The sequence below is a fragment of the Pelobates fuscus genome, chromosome 11, assembly GCF_036172605.1.
Source record: "Pelobates fuscus isolate aPelFus1 chromosome 11, aPelFus1.pri, whole genome shotgun sequence".
NCBI lineage: Eukaryota > Metazoa > Chordata > Amphibia > Anura > Pelobatidae > Pelobates > Pelobates fuscus.
The window spans coordinates 99766977-99786481 of record NC_086327.1 but is presented as its reverse complement, the minus strand read 5'-3'; the positions used below and the strand labels follow the sequence as shown (position 1 = coordinate 99786481).

General features: G+C 45.7%; 1 protein-coding gene across 2 annotated transcripts in view; it reads right to left on the bottom strand.

Moving 5' to 3' along the window:
• The window catches only part of VPS13D (vacuolar protein sorting 13 homolog D), a 265784-nt gene that overhangs the window by 8378 nt on the left and 237901 nt on the right, over positions 1 to 19505 (bottom strand). For both annotated transcript variants that reach the window (XM_063436103.1, XM_063436104.1), the window contains one exon: positions 2385 to 2516. In XM_063436103.1, coding sequence (XP_063292173.1) covers positions 2385 to 2516 — 132 coding nt within the window. The remainder of the gene's footprint in view (positions 1 to 2384; positions 2517 to 19505) is intronic.

Below are 19505 nucleotides of genomic sequence, written 5' to 3'. Positions count from 1 at the left end.
GTGAACTTTTATTTTTGTAAATTTACATAATTGTAATTTTTAAGTTTGTTTGAAAAGCATCCTGTACACAAATGTCCAGGTATTTCACCTTGATAAATTTAGCTGGGTCTAGGACATTCTTTTCTTTGCCCAGAGGCTATCCCTACACAAGCTAAATGAATACTAGTGACCTCAACATGGATACCAAAGATTATCAACTCTACATATAATGAAAAAAAAAAAAGTGTCCATGCCCTAGATCAAGCATCTCAAACTCGCGGCCCACAATGGACATCTTTGCGGCCCGGCGAGCCGCACGTACATGCTTAGTGTTAAAGCAGAGTAGGCACCTGCTTTCTCCACATTGCAGGTGCCTACTCTGCAACAATTTACCTGGCTGGAGGAGCTCAGTCTTCCTGTTCCTCACTGCTACCTCATGTGCGCCGTCTGTAGTGATGCTGGGTGCTGGAATATGAGCTCATATTCTGGCATCATTAAACTGCGCGCATGAGGGAGCAGTGAGCAGCAGGAAGGATATCTCCAGATAGAAGATCCCCACTGAACCCCAGGGATAAATACAATGATGTGAGTGTGTGCGTCTGTCCGTATGTGTGTGTATGTATGTGTGCATCAGTGAGTGTGTGTGTGTCTGTGTGTCAGTGAGTGACTGTGTGTGTGTGTGTGTCGGTCAGTGTTGCGATGGCCGCGGCTGGTCATGGACGACCTGGAGGTGCACGGAGGAACACTACACCACATCACATTCCAACGTGACGTCGATGTGCTCCACCTTCACAGGGTTTCAAGAAGTAGCGGGAGGATCCGCTTTGGCACAGGGTGTGGACGGCGCCATTAGGGGTATACCAGAGGCTGGACTCCGGAGTCGCATACTGGCAGCGGCAATGTGAGTTACATAGCTGAAAAAAGAGACTTGCGTCCATCAAGTTCAGCCTTCCTCACCTATGTTTTTGCTGTTGATCCAAAAAAGGGCAAAAAAAACCTAGTCTGAAGTGCTTCCAATTTTGCAACAAACTAGGAAAATATTCCTTCTTGACCCCAAACATGGAGTCTGCTTGTTGGCTAGAGGAAAGGTGCTGGGATTTAGTAGAGTGGGGGACTGGGATTTGGTATATGGGGGTGGGGATAGGGAGGGTGAGACTGGGATTCAATAGAAGGGGGGTGGGGACTGGACTAGGATTTAGTAGAGGGGGTGCTGTTTTTTTTTTATACTGTACTTTTCAAAATAAACCTACGTTTCTATGAAAATTTCAGGTTTTTTTTTTGCAGCCCACATAAACTTGAACCTTGATTATTTGGCCCATGCTAGACTTTGAGTTTGACATGCTTGCCCTATATAGTTCTGGCACTATCACAACTGACATACCTCTATGGTTGAATTTTTAATGTATCGATTTGCAAAGCAACCTTCACAGAAAACATCTGTGTTATAGATTTATTTACTAGATATGTTCCATTGCTTCAAATAACTGTCATGCTAATCATTTTTCGAAGAGCAGAGGTTAAGGGTTAATAGTATACAGTTCCATGTTTCGTAAAAAAATAAAAAAAAATTATGCAGAAGTATAAATATACATAAAAACTGTTAAAGTGTCCTGAATCACAGAAGTGGGACTTGAGTATGCACTGTGCTATCTCAAAGAGGTGAATTAATTTAAAGGGACACTGCAGCTTATTGTATTTGTTCTGGTGCGTATAATCATTCCCTTCAGGCTTTTGGCAGTAAACACAGTTTTTTCAGTAAAAATGCAGTGTTTACATTACAGCCTGGAGATACCTCCACTGCCCACTCCTCATATGGCTGCTTGAGGTGCTTCCTGGGGCAATGGTGCACAGTGTGCAGCACTGCCATTCAGTGTCACCATCCTCTTCATGGAGACACTTAACTCTCCTCATAGAGTTGCAGTGATTCAATGCATCTGCATCTCTATGAGGAGACGCTGATTGGCCAGGGCTGTGTTTGGCTTGTCCCGGCTCTGCCTCCTTGACAGTCTCAGCCACTCCTATGGGAAAGTATTGTGGTTGTGGAGAATCACTTCTGATGATGTCAGCCAAGCAGGCAGATCAGGGGCGAGGCAGCAGCTGCAGACTTGAATACAAGTAAGATTTAACTCAATTTGTGCATTATTTCGTTACCAACAAAATATGCTCTACTTCTCACAATTTCAACAGAAAATAGTTTTTAATTATCAGCATGTGCCTAGTTGATAAGATATGTATAAACATATGGTATGCTCCGAACAAATAAAAAAGACTGATTGCAACAGATATTTCATACTGAAGCTGCTAAATCAATGTTTCAATGTAAACTTCACAAACAAATTAAAAATTAAATTAGGATGTAAAAAGCTTGAGGGTTAGGGAAAATAGTTGAGTATTGGGATACTTACAACTCATCCTGGATGTTGTCTGTCAGTCTGAATAGCTGTTCTTGTCCTTCTGCCTGAATATCTGAGTATCTTGGTAGTAGCCCCTGGGGACCTGTGCAACAACGTGGCCTCCTGACCCTCTGAACTTGTGTTCTGCACAAAAGACATACGGATATGTTTAGTGTAATAAAGACAAAAATCCTCCAAATTAGAGACAACATTTTCAGCAATTCTGATTTTATGACAAAATTTACCAGTTTGTTAAATGTCAATAGTTTCCTGAAGAAGAAAACCAAGCAAAGCAGTTTAATTTGAAGTCGTTCCACATGTGTTAAGGGGCAGCAGAACTCATGGACGGCAGACGGCTGTGCGAGACAATGCTCTCTAACATGTGCTGGAATCCATGAAGAGGCCCACGAATTGTAACATTTTTAAGTATTATTTGTTGCCGTTTTTCTGAAAAGAAAAAAAACACCCCCCCCCCCCCCCCCAAAAAAAACCCCACTAGGGTCAAATGTCCCACAGGACACCCTACCTGGCAAATAAAAGTGCCCTTTTTATAAAGGCTTGTTGTGGCTTCCCATGGAACTTAAAATAGTGCTCCCGCTAAATCCCTTCATTGCTTTTCTCCTATGGTTGATGTAAAGTGCGGCATGTGCAACAGTGCCCAACTCTGATCAGAGAGTGGTCAGTAATCATGAGCATCTATGGCAAATTAGGAGCTTTCTCAGCATACCATAGTCCTTTTGATATGTTTACAAACTACATATGACCTCTATTTTCATTCAGCAAGTTTTTTTTAGTTCGTAACGCCAAATGTAAACATACAGTACTGAGATTTAAAGGAACAAGCTGATAAAACTACACGCATGGTCTTTAAAGTGCTGGTTAGAATTTTATCAATCTTGCTACACTAGACTAAAGGAGAAAGTATTGGGCACAAAACTAACAGCAAAATGTTTCACACAATCATCAACTTAAACTTCTCCTCAAATACTATAATATTATAAACTCTCTACAAAATTAAAACCAACTGAACTACACCTTTTCTGTTTCTGGATGATATGCACAACTGTGTTATTGGACATGTATGCACGTAACCAGCAAAAAGGACGTATTTTAGAATGGGGAAGATTGGAAAGAGGGAAAATAATTAGGATGTATATAGTTTATAAAAATTATATACAATTAACCATGTATAAATACAGCTAATTATTTAGAACACATGCAGAAAATTGTGTTACTGTTTGGAATGTACCTTTAAAATGACGGAATAAATAATTAAAAAGATTATGTATTACGTGAAACTTAATCTGAAAACCAAGAACTCAACTCTCCAGTTCTGGTATATGGAAGTCAAGTTACAGGTAAAAAAAAAAAGTGTAATTTTTTATTTTTAACAGCTCATCTCAAGGTCATCCAATCTTCTTGTTGGCGCCATATCCTAACAAAGAACAGACACACACCAGAAATAGGCATTAGGTAAGCATGGATTTCTCGGATTGTATAAATATTCCACATCAATTCCCTGTGGTCTTAATAAAATGTACAATCTAACTGTGGTTTTGGTCTTTGTTCCTTGTAATTCACAAGCTTGATGCACTATAAACTAGAGATAGCCGGGCATCTGGCCTGTGCCATGAAAATTAAGGAGTTCAGACAGAGCTGGTGTCCTGCCACTTGGCTGACCCAACTGTGGACTCTGCTGACACTACCTTCCATATTTCTTCGTTTAAAGAAGAAATATGGCCTAATAAAAATATGGGAGAGGGTCGTTACTGGAAATGTATACTGGAAGAGTGCATCACTGGTTTCTCTGATGTAAATGGAGTGTGTCAATCCAGTCCGCAGTCTTGAGAGTGATGATAGGCAGCGATGTAAGGCAGGTAACCATCGGACTTTCCAGTTGGAATTGGGGCACCTGAGAGGTGTGCATTTAGAGGCAGTTAAAGCACACATAACTGAGTTTTATGCTTGTGACATACACACCAATGCACTGAACAATACTGTAAGTTATATTAATGCAGAGCTCTGTGATACACTTGTATAAACTGCACATTACTACAGAGTTGTACAATACATTCATACAGACTGCAAATGATTGTGAGATCTGTGATATACTCCTATACATTGCACATTACTTTGACTCATATCAATATGGAGTAATGGAATACACTAACCCAGACTGCACATTATTGGAAGTTGTACTGCGGATGTCAGTGCAGTAATGTGTGCTGTGTATCATAGCACTCCACAGCAATGTGTGATGCACATTGTGTTAGTTTAAATAGCTCTAGAGCGTTGTGACACTTATACACATGCTGTGAACTCCTATGATATAGAACACAAGAATGATAAAAAAAAGAACGGATATATTTGGATTTCTAAGAAGGACTTTGAAAGTACATTGTGCAGAAAACTATAACAAGCCAACATAAAAATCACAAGTGTAGGGGGCAGAGGCTGACCTGCAAGCTGAACAGACACATGTTCACGGGGCTCCCACTGTTTAAGCTATTTTCCCAGAAAAAAAACACATTTCTCAAGTTTGAATACACACCAAATAGCATTACCTAGGTTAGGGGAACCCTGATGTGCTCCCAGATACCAGACCCGAGTAATTCTGTGATTGGGAGTCCTAGATGGCTTATCACGGCCTGCGGGTTGTGGAGCTGGAAAGAGGTGGCCTCTCTCCTCATCCTGATACTGGTGTTGCGGATCCGCAGATCTCCTATACACCCACCCACGGACTGGTGGGGGTGATTCCGGTCCACTCCAGGGAGGCAACCCAGCTACGCAAGCTGATACCGGGCGAGCGGAATGCAGTTATGGAGATGCAGAAAATGGCGGATGTCACATGCTCTCTCAAATTCTGGGACATTGATGCTAGGCTTTACAGCATATTTGCTGCCTTGTGGAGGAAACTGGACCTCAGGGAGCGGCAGGTTCCAGAGCAAGAAGCGAGAGACCAACTACTTAAAGAGCAGCCTCCACGACCCCGTGGCAAACCGATGGTTCTCAAATTGAAGAGAGCTCGAATAAGGCAGTATGCGAGACCTAGCTCACCAAGATTTCATGCTACTCTCCTCTGACTCTGGATTCTGCTAGGCATCCCAGCAAGAGAGTGGCAATTAATACTGATCCAAAAAGCCTGCTACATCCCGATTCGGCTTTCCTGAAGAACTTGTACCACAACTCAGTCTGGGTTTTGAGGCCACTCTGAAGGATCCTGCAAGCCTCACTATGCCTGCCTTATTCCTACAATACGCCTACAGGTCTTTCCTTGGGAGGGCTGCTAGGCTTGGCATTGAGATTCTCCTGGCTGAATTGTGGAGTGCCTCAGCGGGTCATTGGCTGACCTTGGGATTGAGCAGAGGAATCAACCATCTCACGCATTGTTTCTCAGCAATGCACCCACAGTACCTACATTGTGTAGAAAGCTTACCGTTTGTTTTGTTTACCTACTCCTGTATTTTTTTCTTTATGTTCTCAATTTCGGACTCACACCTAGCTTACCTGGGAGGATTTTTCCTTTTAGTCAGTCACAGTGCCTATAGTGTATATCTCCATACCATGACATTTTATGCCTAACCTGCACAGATTTCTTGTTTGCATTCCTAAATTAAAAAATGTGCTATAACCTCTTTACACTCAAACTTATATGATCTATCACTTCATTACTGTTTCAACTACGTATAACATGTAAACCTTTGTCTTTGCTCAGCACAACAAAAATAAAGAATAATAAAAATAAAAAAAAAATAAAAAAGTGTTTTTAGGTTCTTTTGCAAAGTAGATTTCCATGTTGATTGAAAAACAAAAAATCTCTTACAGTAAAGGGTATATGGTCTTAGTCTACTAGACGTCTGAATAATAAGTTGAATTGAAAATTAGATGGAAAAATATGATTGCTTAAAACAAACATGCTTCTGTAACCTGGCTGTCCTGGTAGCATAACATTCAACTTGGCACTAAAGTTCGTCATCAAGGGTCTTCATGTGTAATCAGGATTTTCACTTAAATTATTCAATCCAAGTGTTAGAATGAACAGCACTGATTGTCACTATCCATCAGTGCTTGCCAAACTGGCCTGTTTGGTCTGGAAGACGAGAGGCATTCCACACTACTAGCAAATTCTAAAAAAATACAGTCTGTTCTGCGGTCTCAAGTTACTTTCTGTAAATAATAAGAAACACAGATGAATCTCCAAAAAGCTGAAAATTTGAAAAGCAGAGCAAACTGTAGTGTGGCCCACATCTGTGTTACATTAAACGTGCACTCAATAGAATTTCTGATTCTTTTTTAATGAGTACACAAAGGCAATACAAGACAGAATGCCCTTGTGTCTGTTGGTCACAGCAGGGGAGAGAGCTGCTCAATGAAGATACAAAAGAGGCCAGGAATGGTGTCAATAAAGTTCAAGCACGAGTACAGAGCCTCTATGTCAGTGATGGCTAACCTTGGAGGTGCAGATGTCTGTAGACTACATTTCCCATGAAACACAGACCGTACTAAAGCAGTTCCCTGAGCAGCACAGGAGATGTAGTTCACAAACATCACAAAACTTTATGAAGAGATAATGCATAGGAATTAATTTAGGATGCCCCAATCAAATGTATTCAAAATTAAGTCTTTCTAAAAGCAAGGGAAATCTCCAGGTTTTTAAATACTTGGGGATCTCAAGCAATATCTACTAGAGGTGATGTAGGAAGAGAGACCAAAATGCAAGTGTTTATTTTAAGCTATCACAGTGACTACTAACGTGACCCTTAGAGGGGAACTGTCAAGTCATGGGGTTTTAATATATATATTTTTTAATTCTTTAATTTTGTAGTGCAGATATGAACATACAACTTGTCATGCCCCAACAGCAGTGAACAAGAGAGGTTCGGGTAGGTATGCCTATATGTTCTAGGATATTTAGGTATTTAGACACGGGGTAACTGCTAGTTATATCATTAATTAAGTATAGGTTTTCAATAGTTAATATGGAGTACTCGTGGGCGTTTAGCATTCCTACAGTGTACAGTGTGCTTGCAAAACAGCATAGTAGCAGTAAATTTAAAGCAAATTAAACATGTAGAGGAATACAGTATCGCTGTCCAAGATTATGATCAACTTCATTAACTAACATAGCAAGTAAGGTGTAGTGGCTGATTAATATAGGAGAGATTACAGGATTTTTAGCAAGGGTAGCTTGAAGAGTAAACAACCGTGGCTCCATACACTGAGCTAAGATTATGCATTATTAACATGGCATGGTTCAAGATGAGGTTGGTGCTTGTAGGTTGCCAGGGTCCATAACCAGTCACCGCGTCAAGGTTGCAGAGCTGAGTGAAAGTGCAATATCCACTTTGCTGACCATCACCAGAGGGGGAAGAAGGGACAGTCACCCAATACCTGCGTTGGGCAAGTGTTGCAATTGGTGGCCTGTTCTGATGTGCGACCGCTCAGCGTGGCTGCCAGGGGATTTTAATATTATGTTTAAATGCAGAAATCCACACTGCTATATTTAACTCTATCATAGACCCGAGTGTCTCTAGGCTCCCTGTCAATCACGGTTATAAGCTCTGCCCATTCTGACAGTAAACTGGATTGCGACATGAACTGCTGATTATTTAACATACATTTAAGTAAAAATACAGCATCACGTAAGATTCAACATACGGTATTTTTCTTACAAAAAAAAAAATTGCAAGGTGCTATAACGGAGCAAAGCTTAGGAAAAGTGGTTTGGTTGAATATGGTATATAGGGTTAATTCAGAGATTTTCAACACAGTCCTCAAGGCACACCACTGGGCCAGATTTGGTAAGTATCCCCATCGGAATGAAAAATGCCCACATCCTGGAGGAACCTCTGGTCTAAAGGACATTAGATCTTCCATCATGTGTGGGAGCTATAGCTTAGTCGTAGCGACTCGTGTAACGTACCTACAATATAGTTATATGCATCAATGTATTTATTGTAACTAAGCATCATAATGTATCAGTGTATGAAAGAATTAAGAACTCAAGGTTTATTCATGAACTACATTATATTGTACCTCTTTCAAGTTGCAGAATATATATTCTTTCATCGTCTCTCTCCCCTACGTATCAATATATTCACTAGTTTATTAGTCTGTGACATATAAACACATTTAAAACCAAGGTTATGACTTCTTAACTTTCACCTTCAGTAGAATAGTGAAAAATCATTCTATGCTGTGAGTAAGCATTGTTTTTATTACCCACATTTGCCACATTGTTAAGGCCCAAATTATTATTATTTTTTTTTTTCTACTAGCGATCCATAATTTTCCATCCCTTTGAATGCCTGAAAACTCAATTTTCAGAATATGGCACTAAAATTAAATGAAAAGCAGTGTGTGTAAAAAATGCAATCTCTATTGAAATACATATCGGATAATGGCAAACTTTGTTAAGCCTGAAATGTATTTTATAATGCGGTGACAAATATGAGTGTATCCAGTGATTATTTTAACTCAGATGGGGATTTCCAGTTTGAATTCACAACACAATTTCATATCAGATTCCCTCGAGAAATGGTTCCCAGCCAAGTCATCAAGGTATACTAATGGTTTGGAGTTTGTCAATAACCCTACTGTAACAGAAGTTGGAAAAACCTAAATCCCTGGAATACTGGTGTGCTGTGAGAATTGGTTTGGGAATCACTGACCGATAGAACAGTTTATTTAAAAGTCAATTATCTGGACTTGTAAGCAGCCCACTTTATTTAGAGGTAACAAACTGCAGCAAATTTATTCCCAACTTAAAGCGGCACTGTCATGCCGAACTTATCTTTCCCCAATCAAATCCTCTTCTCTCCCTTTGTCAGGATCTGTTAATTTTTTTCCTGTCTGCTCTAGTTTTCTTTAATATCATAACACAAAGTAGGGACTATTTGTCTTTTGGAGGTTTCCTACGCTTGACCAGCTATGGCCAGCAGAGGAGCAAAGTGTGCTTCATTTCCAGTGGTCAGAGCAATTTCCCCACAATTCTCACCTTTCCTCTGTGTTCCCACGAAGCCTCCTTTCAGTTTCCCCTGAACGTCCTGACATTTTAGACAGAACAATGGCAAAACTACCGAAATTGCGTCCTAACTGAATGAGAACAGTTTCTCCATTCGTGTTAGAACACAATTCGGGAATTTCATTCTAATAAATTAAAGGGAAACTGCAGTGCCAGGAAAACAATCTGTTTTCCTGGCACTGCAGGTCCCCTCTCCCTCCCACCTCCCAATCTCCAGTTGCTGAAGGGGTGAAAACCCCTTCAGTTACTTACCAGAGGCAGCGACATATCTCACGTCACTGCTTCTTCCTCCGCCGCCGCTCCTCCTCCACTGCATTACGTCGGCCGGTGGGCCAGACTGAGACCTGCTGTGCATGCGCTTTAGAGCTCCCCATAGGAAAGGGGCCCTAAATGAAAATGATTGGGGGGGGGCCTATTGTCCTCCCCCGGCCCCGACCCATGAGCGGTGGGTGGGGGTCCTAAATTACAATGGGGGAAGGGGGGGAATTTATTGTCCTCCCATCCGGGCCCCAAATTACAATGGGGGGGACCTATTGTCCTCCCCCCAGCCCCCACCCATGGGCGTCGGGTGGGGGCTAAACATAAAATATTAATAAACCCCTACCTATGCCCCTCACCCTAAAAATAGTGAGGAGGGAACAGGAAAACTAAACACCTGTTAAAAAAAAAAAAAAAAAAAAAATTAAATTAAAACTTACCATTTAATGTCTTCTTTTTTCTAAAATCTTTTTTTTTCTTCTAAAAGGTCAAATGAAAATCCATAATACCCGTCGCAACTATTAAAATAAAAATAAAAACGAGCACAAAAAAGTAATCCATCTTCACCCATGGAGGGCACAGCGCAGACTGAGCTCAGCAGGGCGGGGGAAGACTTATATGGGCTACCCACGTCCTGCAATTTCACTTGGAGCACTCTGATTGGTTGATTCCAAGCCAGAGTGCTCTGACAGGTAAATGAAGAGATGGACAGGTAAGTCTCTACATTTACCTGTCGCAGCTCTGTGATTGGTTGGCTTGAAATCCAACTAATCAGAGTGCTCGGTGTCATTTTACACAGCGTGGGAAAGTTCTTTGGAATTTTCCCATGCTGTGTAATTTAACTCATGACCCTCTGATTGGTTGCTTTCAATTTTGATTTCAAGCCAATCAGAGTTGGTCGAGTCCTGACACGAATAGAGAAACTGTTCTCATTCTGTTAGTATGCAATTCGGTAGTTTTGCCGGCATTCTGTCTAAAATAACAGGACGTTTTCGACAACTTGGTCGACATGGGTCACATGGAGACCAGGGTGTAACAGATAAGCTGTAAAAGGTGTAACAGTTACAACTACCATGTCCCCCTCAAGACCTCAAAACACCTTGTCGTACCTATAAAAGAATACTACACTGGTTATTCAATGTTAAGATACAACTCCACTGATAACCTCACTACCCGCACCAATGCCGACCGAATGCATTTGGGTAGTCATTGTGGAAAAGGAGCCTGTCCAAATAAAACTAACTTTGTAAGACTGGGTTCACTGTTTTTACGCATCTGTGATTTTGCATTTTAAATGTATTTCCCCTCACACCCCCCCCCCCCTTCTTCCTTTCTGTAACCCTTCCCCCCCACCATTTTTAAAGCTCAATATGAAAATAAAATCAAACATTTCAAACGGAAAAAAATAAATGACAGGACGTTCGGGAACAGTGAAAGGAGGCTTCGCGGGAACACCTAGGAAAGGTGAGAATTGTGGGAAAGTTGCTCTGACCACCAGAAATGAAGCACACTTTGCTCCGTTGCTCCTCTGCTGGTCATTTTGTCTTGTGATTTTAAAGAAAACTAGAGCAGACAGGAAGAAATAAAGAACAGATCCTGACAGATGGAGAGAAGAGGAATCGATTGGGGAAAGGTAAGTTCGTCATGACAGTGCCGCTTTAACACATTGTTTAATTAATAGACCCTTAACATTGTTTACTGAAATTACCTTTACAGAATACAGCACATGAAGGTGAATGAACTACCAAGGATGACATATTTCAAAGTACAAAATAGGCGAATTTCCGCTTTATTCTGCAGATTTACCATAAGAAATACAGAAAAAAAGTAAATGCATCGTGTGATTGACATATGCTTTGTTGTAAATCAGCCATTAAGGATTAACAGTAAAAATTACTCCTTTAAAAAGACAGATAAAGTAAGTGTCTGTGTATGATGCTTGACAAATTAATGGACGCTTATCTTAAAATTTTCCTTTTAACAGTCCTTGTAATGTCAACTTGAAGAGCAACACAGCATAGAGATTATAGCAGTTTATCCATTTACGCAAGGATGTTAATGTAACCCCAGCAAAAACAGAGGCAGCAAAAATAAAGATATACATTTTACAATCTACAACCAATTCAAATAAAAACATTTTTATATTAATGAGTTGATACTGAACATATCGCTGTGGGAAAAGTAGAAAATTACAACCTAAGACTACTAAAATGGATGATCCAAAGACATTCTATCAACAAGATATCGACTGCAACACTGCTCTTTCCACGGGTTCCACTGTAACCACTCTCAAGAGATCAGGTGATAAAAAATATAGCTAAATAAATGCAAGATAAAGTACCGTATATTTAAACGGTTACCCCAAACACCAGGGCAGCTTTAGTGGGTATGATGCTTGTACTAACCCTTTCATTTCATATGACATTACGATGTAACCAAGCATTTCTATAATTAAGCTTTGCTCTTCCTCTGTTAAACTGTAGCAAACTCATTTTTTTGAGTTATGTGTATCATGACAGGCACATTTTAAAAGATTTGTAAAAATCAACACAAAGTTCACCATATCCACGACTGCTCTAGTAGTTATGGTGTCAGGAATGCCTTGAGTTCTCCCCCTTGTACGTAGTCATAAATAGAGTTTAAAAGAGCACTCAAAGCACCATAATCACTAGTGGTTAGGGTGTCAGGAATGCCCTGAGGGCTCCCCATTGTTTTAGAACAGTTTGACTTCTTACCTCTGGTCTGCAATGGGGCGCTGATCCCCACCCCCACTACAACTCAGAGCTGGAAGCACTTTTTACTGAGCTAAGCCAGCTGTAGAGGCGGCGGGAGCGCTGCTCTAAGAACCCCAGGTAAGAAGTCAAACTTCTAAAACATGCTACAGTGCACTGTAATGGTTATGGTGCTTTGACTGTTAAAGAGTGCATGCATTTAGACAAGCAAGTAAAATTAGCAGACTTATGCCAACTAGCTGCCACAAGTAAAATATATAATTGTATCTGTTAAATTAAACCTGAAAATGTCAGTTCCAAAAGTTGCTAGCTAAAAATATGATGTGAGCACACTTTTCCCAGGAAACTAGGCAATTTGTTGATAGTTTATATCAGGGGTCAAGTCCTGGGTAAAAAAGTGCAGGAACTCACCCAAGACCCACTCCCCGCCCCCTTCCCCCCGCCCCCCCCCCCCTCACACCACAAAAAAATGATACGCTTGTATCCAGGGGCTGAGTAAGGGCACGGGGCTGAGGAGGGGGACAGGAGCTGAGGCAGAGGGACAGGAGCTTAGGAGGGGTGGGGGGCATGGGCTGAGGAAGGGGACATGGGCTGAGGTAAGGGATGGGGGCTGAGGAAAGGGACAGGAACTGAGGGGCTGAGGAAAGGGACAGGAACTGAGGGGCTGAGGAAAGGGACAGGAACTGAGGGGCTGAGGAAAGGGACAGGAACTGAGGGGCTGAGGAGGGGGACAGGGGCTGACGAAGGGGGCAGGGGCTGAGGAAGGGGGACAGGGGCTGAGGAAGGGGGACAGGGGCTGAGGAAGGGGGACAGGGGCTGAGGAAGGGGGACAGGGGCTGAGGAAGAGGGACAGGGGCTGAGGAAGAGGGACAGGGGCTGAGGAAGAGGGACAGGGGCTGAGGAGGAGGGCAGGGGCTGAGGAGGGGGGCAGGGGCTGAGGAGGGGGACAGGGGCTGATGCTCGTATGCAGGGGCTGAGTAAGAGCACTGGGCTGAGTAAGGTGGACAGGGGCTGAGTAAGGTGGACAGGGGTGAGGAGGGGGACAGGGGCTGAGGAGGGGGACAGGGGCTAAGTAAGGTGACAGTGCTGTGGAAAAGGGACAGGAGCTTAGGAGGAGGGGGGGGGCATGGGTTGAGGAAGGGGCCATGGGCTGAGTAAGGTGGCAGGGCTGAGGAAGAGGGACAGGAGCTTAGGAGGAGGGGGGCATGGGCTGAGGAAGGGGCCATGGGCTGAGGAGGGGGACAGAGGCTGAGGAGGGGGACAGAGGCTGAGGAGGGGGACAGAGGCTGAGGAGGGGGACAGAGGCTGAGGAGGGGGACAGAGGCTGAGGAGGGGGACAGAGGCTGAGGAGGGGGACAGGGACTGAGGAGGGGGACAGGGACAGGCCTGAGGAAGGGGGACAGGGCCTTAAAGCGGCACTGTCATGCCGAATCCCGTTTTTTTTTTAACCCCCCTCCCGCCTCCACTACATCCAATTGACCCCCTAGTCACCCCCAAATGCCCCTAAGCCCCCCACATTACCTCTTTTTAATTCTTTATCTTCTGCCCCGATCTTTATTCAGGGCGCCGCCATCTTTGTGTGGGTAGGTGAAGTCCCTGTGGGACACGTCATCTACCCACACTACACAGACTGTGAGATTCCCGCACATGCCCAGTGAAACACCTGGACATGCGAACGGGAATTTCACCTATTCATTCATTCATCAGACAGACGAATGAATGAATAGAAAAAATCAGACGAACAAACTAACACTGTGTATCAGTGTTCGTTTGTTCGATCAGTTTAATACAAGGAGGGAGCTACCGGCGTGCAGCTCCCTCCTTGTAATATGTAAAGACAGAAGCGGTGGGGAGCTGTGCTCCCCACCACTTCATAAGCCCCCCAGGTCCCCCCCTCACTCTATGGGGGTCAATATGACCCCCATAATAGCACAAGGGAGATTAAAATCTCCCCAATGCCCCTACTCGCTATACCGCGAGTAGGGGCATGTCCACTAAACAGTGAGCAGCCTGTGGCTGCTCACTGTAAAAACATAAATGGTAATAAGGGGGGGGGGGGACCTACTGTCCTCCCCCCTGGCCCCCACCCCTGCGCGGTGGGTGGGGGCCCTAATAAAACAATAAGGGGGGGGGACCTACTGTCCTCCCCCCGGCCCCCACTCCTGCGCGGTGGGTGGGGGCCCTAATAAAACAATAAGGGGGGGGACCTACTGTCCTCCCCCCCCGGCCCCCACCCCTGCGCGGTGGTTGGGGGCACTAATAAAATAATAAGGGGGGGACCTACTGTCCTCCCCCCCGGCCCCCACCCCTGCGCGGTGGGTGGGGGCCCTAATAAAACAATAAGGGGGGGGACCTACTGTCCTCCCCCCGGCCCCCACTCCTGCGCGGTGGGTGGGGGCCCTAATAAAACAATAAGGGGGGGGGACCTACTGTCCTCCCCCCCGGCCCCCACCCCTGCGCGGTGGGTGGGGGCCCTAATAAAACAATAAGGGGGGGGGACCTACTGTCCTCCCCCCCGGCCCCCACCCCTGCGCGGTGGGTGGGGGCCCTAATAAAATAATAAGGGGGGGGGGACCTACTGTCCTCCCCCCGGCCCCCACCCCTGCGCGGTGGGTGGGGACCCTAATAAAATAATAAGGGGGGGGGGACCTACTGTCCTCCCCCCCCCCTGGCCCCCACCTCTGAGCGGTGGGTGGGGGCCCTAAATAAAGATATGGGGGGGGACCTACTGTCCTCCCCCCTGGCCCCCACCCCTGAGCGGTGGGTGGGGGCCCTAAATGAACCCCCCCCCATCAAGGTGACTAGGGGTCCCAAGCCCCTAGTCACCCCCCCCCCCCACCCCAAAACATTCTAACCCCTACCTACCCCCCTCACCCTAAAAATAGTGAGGGGGGAATAAAATAACTAACCTGTAAAAAAAATAATTAAACTTACCATTTGACGTCTTCTTTTTTCTAAATTCTTCTTTCTTCAGCCCCCAAAAAGGCCAAATAAAAATCCATCATACCCGTCGCACTTTAAAAAAAAAAAAAAAAAAAAACGAGCGCAAAAAAAAAAATTAATCCATGTTCACCCATGGAGGGCACGCCGCGTACTGAGCTCCGCAGGGCGGGTCAAGGCTTATATAGCCTTGACCCGCCCTGCAATTAGGCTTAGAACACACTGATTGGTTGGTTTAAGCCAATCAGAGTGCTCTGTGTCATTTTACAAGCGTGGAAAAATTCCAAAGAACTTTCCCACGCTTGTAAAATGACACAGAGCACTGTGATAGGATGGTTTTCAAGCCATCCAATCACAGTGCTCTGTGTAATTTTACAAGCTTGGGAAAGTTCTTTGGAATTTTCCCACGCTTGTAAAATGACACAGAGCACTGTGATTGGATGGCTTGAAATCCATCCTATCACAGTGCTCTGTGTCATTTTACAAGCGTGGGAAAGTTCTTTGGAATTTTCCCACGCTTGTAAAATGACACAGAGCACTGTGATTGGATGGCTTGAAAACCATCCAATCACAGTGATCTGTCATTTTACACAGCGTGGGAAAGTTCTTTTGAATTTTCCCACGCTGTGTAAAATGACACAGAGCACTCTGATTGGCTTAAACCAACCAATCAGTGTGTTCTAAGCCTAATTGCAGGGCGGGGCAAGGCTATATAAGCCTTGATCCGCCCTGCGGAGCTCAGTACGCGGCGTGCCCTCCATGGGTGAACATGGATTAATTTTTTTTTGCGCTCAGTTTTTTTTGGGTTTTTTTTTAAAGTGCGACGGGTATGATGGATTTTTATTTGGCTTTTTTGGGGGCTGAAGAAAGAAGAATTTAGAAAAAAAGAAGACGTCAAATGGTAAGTTTAATTTTTTTTTTTTTACAGGTTAGTTATTTTATTCCCCCCTCACTATCTTTAGGGTGAGGGGGGTAGGTAGGGGATAGAATGTTTTGGGTGGGGGGGGGTGACTAGGGGCTTGGGACCCCTAGTCACCTTGATGGGGGGGGGGGTTCATTTAGGGCCCCCACCCACCGCTCAGGGGTGGGGGCCAGGGGGGGGAGGACAGTAGGTCCCCCCCCCTTATTATTTTATTAAGGCCCCCACCCACAGCGCAGGGGTGGGGGCCAGGGGGGGAGGACAGTAGGTCCCCCCCCTTATTATTTTATTAGGGCCCCCACCCACAGCGCAGGGGTGGGGGCCAGGGGGGGGAGGACAGTAGCCCCCCCTTATTATTTTATTAGGGCCCCCACCCACAGCGCAGGGGTGGGGGCCAGGGGGGGAGGACAGTAGGTCCCCCCCCTTATTATTTTATTAGGGCCCCCACCCACCACGCAGGGGTGGGGGCCAGGGGGGGAGGACAGTAGCCCCCCCTTATTATTTTATTAGGGCCCCCACCCACAGCGCAGGGGTGGGGGCCAGGGGGGGAGGACAGTAGGTCCCCCCCCTTATTATTTTACTAGGGCCCCCACCCACCGCGCAGGGGTGGGGGCCAGGGGGGGAGGACAGTAGGTCCCCCCCCTTATTATTTTATTAGGGCCCCCACCCACCGCGCAGGGGTGGGGGCCAGGGGGGGAGGACAGTAGGTTCCCCCCCCCCTTATTATTTTATTAGGGCCCCCACCCACAGCGCAGGGGTGGGGGCCAGGGGGGGAGGACAGTAGGTCCCCCCCCCTTATTATTTTATTAGGGCCCCCACCCACAGCGCAGGGGTGGGGGCCAGGGGGGAGGACAGTAGGTCCCCCCCATCTTTAACCCCCGCGCGGGGGGGGGGGGGGTTATTAGGTGTTTTTTTTTACAGTGAGCAGCCACAGGCTGCTCACTGCTTACTAGACATGCCCCTACTCGCGGTATAGCGAGTAGGGGCATATTATTTACTAATACTAAGTAATCTTTACTTAGTATTAGCACATTTGGCTTCAAGACCAATTCAGGTCTTTCAGCCTTTTAGTAGATAGCTCCCTGATACCGTGGGAATTAGGGAGTTATCTACTAAGCGGCTGCAAGATGCAGCCACAGCAATGAATAGGATAGGAGTTTCATTCATTAGAATGAAATTCCGATACGAACAAAGTACCGAATTGCATCCTAACACCAATGGAGAAACTCTTCTCATTCTGTTAGGATGCAATTCGGCAGTTTTGCCGGCGTTCTGTCTAAGTGACAGGACTTTCGGCAATACTGACAGGAAGCATTGTGGGAACTGGGAGGAAAGCTAGGGATCATGGGAAAATTGCTCTGACCAGCGGAAATGAAGCACACTTTGCTCCTCCGCTGGTCAGAGCTGGTCAAGCGGAGGAATCCTCCATAAGACAGAGTCCCTACTTTGTCTTATGATTTTAAAGAAAACTAAAGAAGAATTGAAGAAAAGAAGAACAGATCCCGAGAGAGGGGGAGAAGAGGAAGAGATTGAGGAAAGGTAAGTTCGGCATGACAGTGCCGCTTTAAATAGGGGGACAGGCCTGAGGAGGGGGACATTGACTGAGGAGGGGGACAGGGACTGAGGAGGGGGGCAGGGACTGAGGAGGGGGGCAGGGACTGAGGAGGGGGGCAGGGACTGAGGAGGGGGGCAGGGACTGAGGAGGGGGGCAGGGACTGAGGAGGGGGACAGGGACTGGGGAAAGGGACTAAGGAGGGGGGCAGGAACTGAGGAGGGAGACAGGGACTGAGGAGGGGGACAGGGCCTTAAATAGGGAGACAGGGACTGGGGAGGGGGACAGGGACTGAGGAGGGGGACAGGGACTGAGGAGGAGGACAGGGACTGAGGAGGGGGACAGGGACTGAGGAGGGAGACAGGGACTGAGGAGAGGGGGCAGGGACTGAGGAAAGGGATAAAAAAAAAAAACCTAAAGTGCCTTCCCCCCTCCCTGAGGCTTACCTTGGGCCAGGAGGGGTGGGACAGGATCTGGAACCTGCAGCCTGCAGAGTAAGCCGGCCTCTCCTGATGATGTCAGGAGGAGGGGGCGTGACTTCCTCTGCTCCCCAGCGGTCCTGTGAGAAGAGCAGAGGAAGCCACGCCCCCTCCTACTGACATCATTAGGAGAGGCCGGACGACTCCACTGACTGCAGGGGGAGAGGTGAGTTTAAAATCCGAGTCCCCAGTCAGAGGCAGGGGATTCGGATTTGTACTCCCCCTGCTCTGGCAGCCGCTTGTGCCAGCCCTGGGTCCTGCAGGATTAGTAATGGGAACGGCGTTCCTGCTGTGGAAAAAGTGCAGGAACGCCGTTCCCACGCGTTCCTGCAGGACTCGAGCCCTGGTTTATATGTTTTACATGTAATCTTACCCCGCAAAGCACCAGACAGACAGTGATATTCTTCTAGTAATTTTAGCATGATCATTTTTATGCCACTGAAAAAGTTTAAATGAATAATGTTGCTAAACAATATGAAGATTTTTTTTTTTTAGCATATCATTATTATTTTTTACATAAAACTATGATGACACTTTAAAGGACCACTCTAGTGCCAGGAAAACATACTCGTTTTCCTGGCACTAAAGTACCCTGAGGGTGCCCCCACCCTCAGGGACCCCCTCCCGCCGGGCTCTGGAGAGAGGAAGGGGTTAAACTTACCTCTTTTTCCAGCGCCGGGCGGGGAGCTTTCCTCCTCCTCTCCATCTTGATCGCGACGTCATCGGCTGAATGCGCATGCGCGGCAGGAGCCGCGCTCGCATTCAGCCGGTCGCATAGGAAAGCATTTACAATGCTTTCCTATGGACGCTTGCGTGCTCTCACTGTGATTTTCACAGTGAGAAGCACGCAAGCGCCTCTAGCGGCTGTCAATGAGACAGCCACTAGAGGATTTGGAGGCTGGATTAACCCTCATTATAAACATAGCAGTTTCTCTGAAACTGCTATGTTTATAAAAAAAAGGGTTAATCCTAGAGGTACCTGGCACCCAGACCACTTCATTAAGCTGAAGTCGTCTGGGTGCCTAGAGTGGTCCTTTAAACAAGGAACACTATAGTGTCAGGAATACAAACATGTATTCCTGACAGTATAGTGCTGGGATGCAGCATTAGGTTCCTGCCCCCTCTCTCCGGAGATTAAAGGTGATTTTACTCAACGTTTCTCCTACGTCGAGCTGGTCTCGAAGCAGCTGGCCTGCCTCAGTTGCGGAGATCATACCTTTTGATGATCT